This window comes from Haliotis rubra, unplaced genomic scaffold (assembly GCF_003918875.1).
Source record: "Haliotis rubra isolate DU_JTF1 unplaced genomic scaffold, ASM391887v1 Scf249, whole genome shotgun sequence".
Taxonomy (NCBI): Eukaryota; Metazoa; Mollusca; class Gastropoda; order Lepetellida; family Haliotidae; genus Haliotis; species Haliotis rubra.
Genome location: NW_025766547.1, coordinates 1,356,132 through 1,369,174, shown reverse-complemented (window position 1 = coordinate 1,369,174; position 13,043 = coordinate 1,356,132). Strand labels below are relative to the sequence as shown.

The 13,043-nt window shown below is 44.0% G+C and overlaps 1 protein-coding gene across 7 annotated transcripts in view; it reads right to left on the bottom strand.

Annotated features, from left to right (window-relative positions):
- Positions 1 to 6,875: 6,875 nt before the first annotated feature.
- The window catches only part of LOC124279272 (neuronal acetylcholine receptor subunit alpha-10-like), a 143,275-nt gene continuing 137,107 nt past the window's right edge, over positions 6,876 to 13,043 (bottom strand). For 4 of the 7 annotated variants that reach the window (XM_046715096.1, XM_046715097.1, XM_046715100.1 and 1 more), the window contains 3 exons: positions 11,368 to 11,909; positions 10,215 to 10,405; positions 6,876 to 10,079 (listed from right to left, as the gene is read on the bottom strand). In XM_046715096.1, coding sequence (XP_046571052.1) covers positions 9,798 to 10,079; positions 10,215 to 10,405; positions 11,368 to 11,909 — 1,015 coding nt within the window. In that variant the 3' untranslated portion in view covers positions 6,876 to 9,797. The remainder of the gene's footprint in view (positions 10,080 to 10,214; positions 10,406 to 11,367; positions 11,910 to 13,043) is intronic. The other 3 variants (XR_006899334.1, XM_046715098.1, XM_046715099.1) reach the window with 3 other exon arrangements.

Below are 13,043 nucleotides of genomic sequence, written 5' to 3'. Positions count from 1 at the left end.
TTTGTACTTGGGTTTACTTCCCAAGAAACGAAGCAGCCGGGATACCGAACCCAGTCAGAGCGGGTGGGTGTGCACTCAAGTGTAACGGCTGGTACATTTGCAGATGCCACCACGGCTCATTGTGTGTGTATATATAGAGATGTTGGGTTTTGTAAATATATGCTCATTTTTTTGTGTGTAACATTTTGCAATCAACAGACATCATAGCATGGCATGTGTTCAAGTATCACACCTGCCTGTCTGTGTAATTACATAATGCGACAGAGACCGAACTCGGGCCATGAATCAATGCATTTTGTTTATGGTGTATAGCCTGATTGGTGTTAAGTTCAAATTGCATGTGGTCAGTGATAGCAGTTGTGTATTGAATATTGTCATTAGCAGACAGGCAGGCAGACACACAGGTGTCAATAAAACAAGACATTGAGTTTTGTCTGTGACAACGACATATCTATATAACAGTTAGAAATTCTGTCAACGCTAAACAATGACATTGCTATTATGTATCGAACTGAGAAAGTGACTCGGTAAGAAGAACGTGTGGTGAAATAGACAAATGAAATTATATAAACAGTTAATTTACTGTCATAACATATAAAAATCCCGCTTCCAAGCTGCGCGAACCTATTTCACTGCGCTCGTGTTATGAACGCAGCCGAGCTGTTGAAACCAGTTTTCCCCGGAAAAGTCGGGGGAAAATTCTTGAAACGTTTGAACTCCGATTTCGCGCGGTTTCTTTATAAGATGAATTTGCATTTTTGATGATTTGTTTCGGTAAGTCCATACCGAAAGGTATCAGAATCTGCAAAGTTGTGTTTCACGTTGCATGTGACCATTAACGTCTTTTGGTATGACGCGGTCGGGGATCGAACCCGCGTCCTTCCGCTCTCCGGGCGGACGCTCTAACCACTATACCACCGAGGGGGTGTGATGTTTAGGAACCTCATCAGATCATTCGCAAAAACAAATATGATCTTACTTCACTTCTTATGCTCATTCGACATCTGTCTCCTTGAACCCGTGAAGGTCCGGTTTAGAATTGGTCTTCTCTCGATCTCTCTGGGGATCGAACCCGCGTCCTTCCGCTCTCCGGGCGGACGCTCTAACCACTATACCACCGAGGGGGTGTGATGTTTAGGAACCTCATCAGATCATTCGCAAAAACAAATATGATCTTACTTCACTTCTTATGCTCATTCGACATCTGTCTCCTTGAACCCATGAAGGTCCGGTTTAGAATTGGTCTTCTCTCGATCTCTCTGGGGATCGAACCCGCGTCCTTCCGCTCTCCGGGCGGACGCTCTAACCATTATACCACCGAGGGGGTGTGATGTTTAGGAACCTCATCAGATCATTCGCAAAAACAAATATGATCTTACTTCACTTCTTATGCTCATTCGACATCTGTCTCCTTGAACCCGTGAAGGTCCGGTTTAGAATTGGTCTTCTCTCGGTCTCTCTGTGCAGCCATCGTTATATCTCCCGTGATTCACGTTCTGCACGTGCAGTGGCTGGCTGGTCACGTACCACGTATGTCAGTTTCTTTGAACAAACCGCTATACGCGAGACCTGTTCGCACTGTCATTGCTCATATACCAGAACGGACATTGTTAAAATGTAAGTAGAATTTTTTGTTGTTGATAATGTGTTCATAAGATCACAGACACGTGGATTTAAAAACGTTAGCAAACGCAATATTGTCCATAATTGTAGTTTTAAAAATATCCGTAGTTTATGAAGCTTCTTAGACAACGCATAAAAAGTAGAAAGCTTGAATATATCTACAAAGTATAGTCAACCATGCTGGCAATGCATGATCGTAATGTGAACTTCTGCTCGATTTAACATAAACTGGTCTCCTATAACAAACGTCATTACAAAGCGACCAGCGAAGCGAAACTCTGAAGCTATACAATATGTCCTGAATGCCATTCAGAATGTTGGACTTGACAAGTTGCCAAAAGCTAGTCTGTCGAGCCATCAATGGTTTCTTTTTACCCTTTAAGGATTCGGATTGGTGTCAGGGTTGTTATGAGATAGTCATAGATGTAGGATAGACGCATCTAGCGTCTGATGTATTACTTCGTTTATCTAGGCGCATAGACCGTGACAAGCTGTGATATTTCATATCGCCGGCAAGTAAGCATCAGTTACCCCTATCTGTCATTGGCAATATTAAGTTGCAACCATCTGTGAATCAAGACTCAGAAATTGTGTAATGTGAGCAAGTGGTAGAGCTAAAAGCTTATAGATACTTCCGTTGGTAATGAAATAAACGATATATGTTACATTGGTACTGATAACCTTATTGACAAGGTTTGATGGTGGTTTGGGCATCTAGTCACTGCTGGGAGAGCTGTTGGCTTGTTTTTGCGATATGTTTGTCATAACGCGACAGGGGGTTTAAAATAGGCTTCACATAAGGTATCACTGATGCCAGTTTAATCCAGGAGCGGGGAATGGAGGGCACAGGGGTCAATTGTTGCTGTGCAGAGGGGTGAATGTTGCTGAGCAGAGGGGTGAATGTTGCTGTGCACAGGGGTGAATGTGGCTGTGCAGAGGGGTGAATGTGGCTGTGCAGAGGGGTGAATGTTGCTGTGCAGGGGCCAACGTTGCAGATCGTTGGGTGAATGCTGCAAAACGCATCGATAAGGGCTGCAGAACCTAGCGGTGAAGACCTGCAGAACGCTTTGATAAGGGCTGCAGAACCTAGCGGTGAATTCACGACCTGCAGAACGCATTGATAAGGACAGCAGAACGCAGGTTCGAAGGATGCAGAATGCAAGTGAAGGATGTAGAACGTTGAGCAACAGTTGCAAAACGGAGAAAAATAGTTTGCAGAATACTAAGGGGTGCAAGTTTTCGAACGAATGGGTGATGGATGTACAATGCATCCTGTAGGGTGGCCAAAGTAAGAGGGTACATGTCGAGGTGTATCGTGGATGAAGGGTGCACGGCATGAAGGGTGCATGTCGAGGTGAATCGTGGAGGTACGGCATGAAGGGTGCATGTCGAGGTGTATCATGGAGGTACGGCATGAAGGGTGCATGTCGAGATGTATCGTGGAGGTACGGCATGAAGAGTCCTTGTCGAGGTGTATCGTGGAGGTACGGCATGATGGGTGCATAGCGAGGTGTATCGTGGAGGTACGGCATAAAGGGTGCATGTCGAGGTGTATCGTGGAGGTACGGTATGAAGAGTGCATAGCGAGGTGTATCGAGGAGGTACGAGGAATCGAGGTGTATCGTGGAGGTACGGCATGAAGGGTGCATGTCGAGGTGTATCGTGGAGGTACGGCATGAAGAGTGCATCTAGAGGTGTACAGTGGAGGTACGGCATGAAGGGTGCATAGCGAGGTGTATCGTGGAGGTACACCATGAAGGGTGCATGTAGAGGTGTATCGTGGAGGTACGGCATGAAGACCGCATGTCGAGGTGTATCGTGGAGGTACGGCATGAAGGGTGCATAGCAAGGTGTATCGTGGAGGTACGAGGTATCGAGGTGTATCGTGGAGGTACGGCATGAAGGGTGCATGTCGAGGTGTATTGTAGAGGTGCGGCACGAAGGGTGCATGTCGAGGTGTATCGTGGAGGTACACCATGAAGGGTGCATGTAGAGGTGTATCGTAGAGGTACGGCATGAAGGGTGCATGTTGAGGTGTATCGTGGAGGTACGGCATGAAGGGTGCATAGCAAGGTGTATCGTGGAGGTACGATGTATCGACGATGTATCGAGGTGTATCGTGGAGGTACGGCATGAAGGGTGCATGTCGAGGTGCATCGTCGAGGTGTATCGAGGAAGTACGGCATGAAGAGTCCTTGTCGAGGTGTATCGTGGAGGTACGGCATGATGGGTGCATAGCGAGGTGTATCGTGGAGGTACGGCATAAAGGGTGCATGTCGAGGTGTATCGTGGAGGTACGGTATGAAGAGTGCATAGCGAGGTGTATCGAGGAGGTACGAGGAATCGAGGTGTATCGTGGAGGTACGGCATGAAGGGTGCATGTCGAGGTGTATTGTGGAGGTACGGCATGAAGAGTGCATCTAGAGGTGTACCGTGGAGGTACGGCATGAAGGGTGCATAGCGAGGTGTATCGTGGAGGTACACCATGAAGGGTGCATGTAGAGGTGTATCGTGGAGGTACGGCATGAAGAGCGCATGTCGAGGTGTATCGTGGAGGTACGGCATGAAGGGTGCATAGCAAGGTGTATCGTGGAGGTACGAGGTATCGAGGTGTATCGTGGAGGTACGGCATGAAGGGTGCATGTCGAGGTGTATTGTAGAGGTGCGGCACGAAGGGTGCATGTCGAGGTGTATCGTGGAGGTACACCATGAAGGGTGCATGTAGAGGTGTATCGTAGAGGTACGGCATGAAGGGTGCATGTTGAGGTGTATCGTGGAGGTACGGCATGAAGGGTGCATAGCAAGGTGTATCGTGGAGGTACGATGTATCGAGGTGTATCGTGGAGGTACGGCATGAAGGGTGCATGTCGAGGTGTATCGTGGAGTTACGGCATGAAGAGTGCATGTCGAGGTGTATTCTAGAGGTACACCACGAAGGGTGCATGTTGAGGTGTATCGTGGAGGTACACCATGAAGGGTGCATAGCGAGGTGTATCGTTGAGGTACGGCATGAAAGGTGCATGTAGAGGTGTATTGTAGAGGTACGGCACGAAGGGTGCATGTCGAGGTGTATCGTGGAGGTACACCATGAAGGGTGCATGTAGAGGTGTATCGTGGAGGTACGGCATGAAGAGTGCATGTCGAGGTGTATCGTGGAGGTACGGCATGAAGGGTGCATAGCAAGGTGTATCGTGGAGGTCCGATGTATCTAGGTGTATCGTGGAGGTATGGCATGAAGAGTGCATGTCGAGGTGTATCGTGGAGGTACGGCATGAAGGGTGCATAGCAAGGTGTATCGTGGAGGTACACCATGAAGGGTGCTCAGCGAGGTGTATCGTGGAGGTATGGCATGAAGAGTGCATGTCGAGGTGTATCGTGAAGGTACGGCATGAAGAGTGCATCTAGAGGTGTATTGTAGAGGTACGGCATGAAGGGTGCATTTCGAGGTGTATCGTGGAGGTACACCATGAAGGGTGCGTGTAGAGGTGTATCGTAGAGGTACGGCATGAAGGGTGCATGTTGAGGTGTATCGTGGAGGTACGACATGAAGGGTGCATAGCAAGGTGTATCGTGGAGGTACGAGGTATCGAGGTGTATCGTGGAGGTACGACATGAAGGGTGCATGTCGAGGTGTATCGTGGAGGTACGTCATGAAGAGTGCATGTAGAGGTGTATTCTAGAGGTACGGCACGAGGTGTGCATGTCGAGGTGTATCGTGGAGGTACACCATGAAGGGAGCATAGCGAGGTGTATCGTTGAGGTACGGCATGAAGGGTGCATGTCGAGGTGTATTGTAAAGGTACGGCACGAAGGGTGCATGTCGAGGTGTATCGTGGAGGTACGGCATGAAGGATGCATAGCCAGGTGTATCGTGGAGGTACGGCATGAAGGGTGCTTGTATAGGTGTATCCTGGAGGTACGGCATGAAGGGTGCATGTCGAGGTGTATCGTGGAGGTACGGCATGAAGGGTGCATGTCGAGGTGTATCGTGGAGGTACGAGGTATCGAGGTGTATCGTGGAGGTTCGGCATGAAAGTAGCCTGTCGAGGTGTATCGTGGAGGTACGGCATGAAGAGTGAATGTAGAGGTGTATTGTAGAGGTACGGCACGAAGGGTCCATTTCGAGGTGTATCGTGGAGGTACACAATGAAGCGTGCATTGCGAGGTGTATCGTGGAGGTACGGCATGAAGGGTGCATGTACAGGTGTATCGTGGAGGTACGGCCTGAAGGGTACATGCAATGGTAACCTGATATCATTATATACTCATAATACATGAGGAAAGTCCAGCAAATATACATTTACTATAGACAAATGACAGAATACCTAGTCGTGACTATCGTCGGAAACAAATTCCGTTTTTTGGTAAAGGGAAAAATAGCTGTGTACATGGATTTCAGGAAATGTATATTTATTTTTATGTATGTATATTTCTGAATGGAGATTGAATTGTTTTACTTTGAATCAATGAAAACTGATGGGACGATTAAATGGGACCACATGCAATCAAAGTCTGTGGAACTAACGGTCAAGCTGCCACCTTCCCAGCTATTCAATTGTTCATGATTTTCTTCAAAGTCATTTCCTTTTATATTGAATGGGCCAGCAAGTAAACTGATTCAATATTTGGATAATGAGACTGAGGTGTTTCTGAAGGATAGTTTTGGATGTCATTCTACAAGGTTATTTATAACTGAAATTATCTTGGGCAGGACGTGTTCATCGGATTGTGAGTTTATAGTAGCAAAAAGACATTGTAAATAGTAATAGAAAGCTCAGTGAAATTGAAGACATGTTGAGTATATAGCGTTTTAGACACTTAAGTGATGATGTACGCATTTTTCATGAATGGCTGAGTGTCGACAGTGAGTAATGTTTCATGGGGGATTAGAATTAGACCAATATGACCTTTACGGATTTTAGCCGTGTTGGCCGGTTCCTATGGTAAGTCCAGTCGCTGTGAAAACGTATCGGAACACCCAACGTTAACGGAATATCAATGCATATGCAATTTGTCTTTCAGGCATGTGTTGAGCCGGACGTTATTTACCCAACGGCCTTGAACCCTGTCCATCGACGGACGCCAGGACGTAAACCATGTGAAACTTGTCCTGCTCCTGAAAAGCGCTTAACGTAAGATAGCAATCACTCGTGTATCTGAGCTATCGCATCGTGTCGGTTTATGTTTCCTTGAAGCGCTGCCAAGCTGCAGTGTTCGCACGTAACTAGGGACAGATAACTCTAAGTAGTTGCTGTGGGCAACAGTAGACATTTTACTAGCCAACAACAAGTCAATCATTTACCGTCATTGACAATCAGTACCAATGTTTACAACAATTAAATGTCTTTTAACACAACATTTAGGGTTATACTGATATTGCCTGACGTATTATTCACTACCAATATGTTAAAACAATTAACTATCACATAACACAACATGCAGAGATATACCGATATTGTCTGACGTAGTATTCACTACCAATATGTTAAAACAATTAACTATCACATAACACAACATGCAGAGATATACCGATATTGTCTGACGTAGTATTCACTACCAATATGTTAAAACAATTAACTATCACATAACACAACATGCAGAGATATACCGATATTGTCTGACGTAGTATTCACTACCAATATGTTAAAACAATTAACTATCACATAACACAACATGCAGAGATATACCGATATTGTCTGACGTATTATTCACTACCAATATGTTAAAACAATTAACTATCACATAACACAACATGCAGATTTATACCGATATTGTCTGACGTATTAATCACTACCAATATGTTAAAACAATTAACTATCACATAACACAACATACAGAGATATACCGATATTATCTGACGTTTTATTCACTACCAATATGTTTTCAAGAATTTACTGCCACACAACACAATATACAGGGCTATACTGATATTGTCTGACCTATCTTCATTAAAAATCCAATACAAATGAGATAATAAATAAATAAACAGAAATCCTGTTTGAACGATGTTAACCAGTTGTTCGTTTCCCGACGAACTGCACAACTACATCTTTTTCAAAATGTCGTAGCTTTCTAAAGCAATTAAAAGCAGAAGGCTCCTGCAAGCTGTGTCAACCATGTCAAATGTCCTTCAGCATGTCGTCATAGTTACGTTTCTTGAGGACAACTGGAAGTGGAAAATGTCGAGACTGAATTTGGCTACTGGCAGCATTGCCACAGGACGTCTTGAAACTGGAAAGTCCCAGTTTGCAGTTGAAGGTCATTTCAACCTGAGTCATGGAATCGGTGCCGCGGCTACCGCCTCAATTCTAACCCAAGATTGTTCAAGAAGTGCTAGACCAAGAGTTACCACCTATTCACAAGACGGCTGCATCCGGGTCTCTCCTTTTGTTATGTGGTTGTGTTATTCATTGTGCAACAATGTTCCATGTGTAACAATTCTACGTAGTAGTTAGAATCTATGTAGAGAAATCTTAGTGATTAAGAAGGGGCGAAGCCACTAAGATTTCTCTACATAGATTCTAACTGACTTAGAACTCCACCTACTTTTGATCGACAGTTATGAAGTGCGGTCACTAGGAAGGTCATATGCTACGTAATTTCTTTACCTCACAAATTCAAATGTGCGCTCTGAAGTGGAGAGCCATGGACGAGCAGTCCGATTTCGCGAATTCTGATTTGCTGTTTGACGAACTTTTCAACAATACTGACTTTGAATGTACACAAACTGCAAGTCTAGCCCAGTTGCTGTCTATTCCATCTCAAGATTTTGTATAACATGAGGAAAGTGACGGTCGTTTTGCCCCACCTGTATCATCCTATAATATCTAACAAGAACAAAAGGATGCGAAGAAAATGCGACAAAACAACCAGTGGGCACTAAATGTTTAGAAAGACTGGGTGTAGTACCGAAGTCAGCATGCTTCAACTCTCTTAGAATTTGGTGTAATTCCAGGGGATATTTCTGCGTTGAATAACCGCGACCTTGATTTCTGCATGCAACGTTTCATTCTTGAAATACGGAGAAAGGACAAATCGCCGTATCCCCCTAACACATTGACACAGATCGTATCGGCGTTACAAAGACACCTTCGGCAAGACTGTGGCAGTCACGTGGACCTCACGTCAATAAAACATGAAAACATTGTTTATGTGTATCTTTTGACCAATCGGCAGCTTGCTAAATGGCCGCTGAATGCCGAGTTCTTAATCATTCAGAGCCTATTGACACAGGGAAATGGGAACCTTTGATTGGTTTAAAAAGTAGGTTGAGTTCTAAGTGTGGATAGTCAGTGAGAGGCAGTGGCGTGCTTTATTTAGACTTGTGCTATATATAGACAAACTTGAGGAAGGTACTACACGGTACTCCAACTATATAAGCCTTTCACTATATTCTGACCAGGTAGAAGGAGAATCTTCTGGTGTTCTTTTCTTTGGGACATATGGGCAGCTAAGACTAGCACTTGTGCGGAGAAATTCTTACCCTAAATACTCAGCATGGGCCTAAGTTTGGAAACTCCATCATTGCTGCTATGAGGTGAATATTACACTCTGTCTGTATTGCTGTAATCACTGCTTTTGAATTTGCCAGTCATTCTGTACTGCCACTGTAATCCCTTTGTGGTGATTTGTAAGCTGAGTTTATTTTAGAATATAATTGCTAATTACATCCCATCATTTAGTGGTTCGTTGGTGTCACACAGAGTACAGGCTGATTCCCGGTTATGTACTGTGTTAGTCTCAACGTTGGTGTCACACCGAGTACAGGCTGATTCCCGGTTATGTACTGTGTTAGTCTCAACCTTGGTGTCACACAGAGTACAGACAGGCTTATTCCTTTTTAAGTACTGTGTTAGTCTCAACGTTGGAATAAACACGTAACAGTTCTCACGCCACCGAGACTGTCAAACATGTGATACATGTGGGAACTTGGAATGTGACCTGATGAACGAACGCTTTAATCTCCAGGCTCTGGAGAGTACAAGATCATAGTAGATACAATATCCATATGTGGAATAGAAGCAAGGCGTGCGGCCTTATGAGCGAACACTTAAACCACAAGGCTACCCGTTGGTTCTACAGAGAAAAAAAAATCTGATTATACCCTTATACAAATAGAAGCTAGGCCTACTGTCTGTCTAGCAAACACTTTAACCACTGGGCTACCACTGAGTCTATGAGAACATTACACAAGTCGTACAAAGTGTGACAATGAGAAATATGATCGTCAGAGCGCGTTCGAGAACGATGGTCAGCTGTTTCCATTCATATGTAGCCTCGGCAAGACTGTCTTGTGATGTGATCCTCCTCTTGTGTAGATCCGTGGCCTTCTCTACCGTGTGGAGCAGTCGGTTGAGAACACCCACCACGTTATTCCCTCCACCGGGCTGACCCTCCGTCATGGTGGGTCCTGGTTTGTCTGCATCCATGGCCTCGTCATCAGCACGAATTAGGACCTGTGTGTTAAAATCAAGCAATAAATTCCGGGAAAACACAAATAAATACTGGTCACGCTTTCAGTATCAGTGCAGGTTTCCACCAACCAAAATGAACTATTTCTGACATTATCACAGAAGGAACATTAAACATACCATGTTCTCGTCGGTGGACTCTGGCGGGTCTATTTTGATGAAGAGGATCCTCGCAAGAATATTAAAGCACACAGTTTTCACAAGCCTCGGGAGTCTGTGTCCTCTCGCCCCTCGGTGATGGATATTCAGAGTGAACACGGCCAGACCAATACTCAGAGACACGATGACGATGTTGATCGCGAAGTACCGACCTACAGGTGAAAAGCCGATATTAAAGACATTTGATGGGGAGAATGCCAGTGTGATTCCCAGAAACAAATTCCATTGCTGTACATGGATACATTATGACAAGCAATGACAAGCAATGCACTCACTCACTCACTCACTCACTCACAAATGCTATGTATGCATTTAATGGGGAGAATGCCAGTGTGATTCCTAGAAACAGACTCCATAGCTGTACCTGGATAAATGATTATTTTATGTTGTAAAGCCGCACCACCGACTAGTATGGCGTATAGTATAGAGTGTACATTTTGCATCAATGTAGCACAAATATACTATCAATATAGTATAATGTAGAATAATGTTATATATATATATATAGTTTCAATGTTGTTTTGATGCAGTAAAAATATAGTAATAATATGGTATATATATAGTTTCAATGTTGTTTTAATGTAGTATAAATGTAGTAATAATTTAGTATATATATAGTTTGAATGTTGTTTTGATGCAGTATAAATGTAGTAATAATATAGTATATATATATAGTTGAATGTTGTTTTAATGTAGTATAAATGTAGTAATGATATAGTATATATATAGTTTGAATGTTGTTTTGATGCAGTATAAATATAGTAATAATATAGTATATATATATATATAGTTGAATGTTGTTTTAATGTAGTATACATGTAGTAATAATATATTATAATAAAGTTTGAATGTTGTTTTAATGTCAGCTTAAAAGTAGTATAAATGTAGGGTACGTGTGGCGTACTGTAACACATGTTAGAAATGTCACTCACTCACTCACTCACTCACTCACAAATTCAATTTAATTTTTCTAGTATTCTTTTAAACCGGGGACACATAATTGTGGTCGTCTTTTGAAGAGCCATCACTGCACAGGGCAACAACAAGATGAGCGAGTTAAACCTACTTCATTCACTCACTGAAACTATTTAAAACAAGAAACAACACAACGTACCAATTAGAGGAATCGCAAGCGACGTCGGTGGTAGCAATGTTGAAAGAACAAGCAACAACGCTATCATTGACAGAAGAGAAGTGATTCCAATAGATATTTTCTCTCCAGATTCGTTCGGCACCAGGAGTCCCAGCAGAGCCACCAACGTGATGATGAGGCAGGGCACCATGAGGTACATCAGGAAGAACAGGGGCCGTCGTCTCAGGGTCATTGTGTACGTTAATGAAAGGTATGGCTCCGGGCAACATGTGTAATACAGGACCTGCCGGGACTTTGTATATGAGATCAGATCCCATTCTGCATTGGAAATGTATTCAGATAAGGATGCTTCCCCTCGTTCACCATTTGAGATATTCAGTTGATCGCCATTGTATGTCAACGACTCGAACATCATCCGGCATTCTTGTCGGTCCATGGGAAAGGATGCAACGTCGATTTGACACGACGTCTTCAAGATGACCTGGTAGGACACCAATACGTTTCCACTTGACCTCAGAATGGCGTTGTTTATTCCGCTTGGCGATATTTGATTACCTTCGGCTCTGCACCGGAAGTGAATATAAATTACCAAACACTTTCAGTCTATATATGTAAATAGTTTAAGTGGCTTCAAACAAGCCGTTAACATTGAGCACTGAGGAAAGTATGTGTTCAGACATATCTAATATATACTTCAGTCACTTTAGCTCGACTGATAGCATTACTCTCTCTCTCTCTCTCTCTCTCTCTCTCTCTCTCTCTCTCTCTCTCTCTCTCTCTCTCTCTCTCTCTCTCTCTCTCTCTCTCTCTCTCTCTCTCTCTCTCTCTCTCTCTCTCTCTCTCTCTCTCTCTCTCTCTCTCTCTCTCTCTCTCTCTCTCTCTCTCTCTCTCTGGCCGCCCCCTTGGTGTAGTGGTTAGAGCGTCCGCCCGGAGAGCGGAAGGTCGCGGGTTCGATCCCCGACCGCGTCATATCAAAAGACGTTAAAATATGGTACTTGTTGGTCCCTGCCTGTCGCTCGGCATTAATGGGTACAACAAGGACTGGTCGGCTCGGCGTCAGTATAATGTGTCTGAGTGGGGTATTCATGCTTCACTGCGGCATGGTATCTCAGTGGGCTAGCACTATAAAACCAGCTTCAGTCTGGGCTAGTACATGCAGCTGCACATACACATACACACGCATGCACGTCGTCATATGAGCGAAATATTCTCAAGCACGACGTTAAACCCAATTTCACCTCACCTCTCTCTCTCTCTCTCTTTCTCTCTCTTTCTGTTCATCTCCCTCGCTCTCTTCATCTCCCTCGCTCTCTGTCTCTCTCTCTCTCACACACACACTCAATAATGTTCACATGACCGACAAAATCATGTTACAGTTCAGTACAGAATGCATAGTTCTTAAATTCTTGCATTCTGCAACTTAATTAAGATCCATATTGATATTGCCCGAAGTCACCCGATCAACAGGTACACGTGTTTGTAGAGCTGTGTTACCCGTAGCTTATTGCGGCGGGAAGATGAACCAGTCCCGGTACCAGTCAATTATTATAATTTTTGCGAATGGATCCAATTTTAACGATTTGAAACTTCTGAATGGTCAACCACACACTACTTCCCAACCTCATAGTATCTTGACAGCGTTTGACAGTATCATAGCAACGGTCATGTGACTAATGTGTCCACTGATTCCTCGCCAT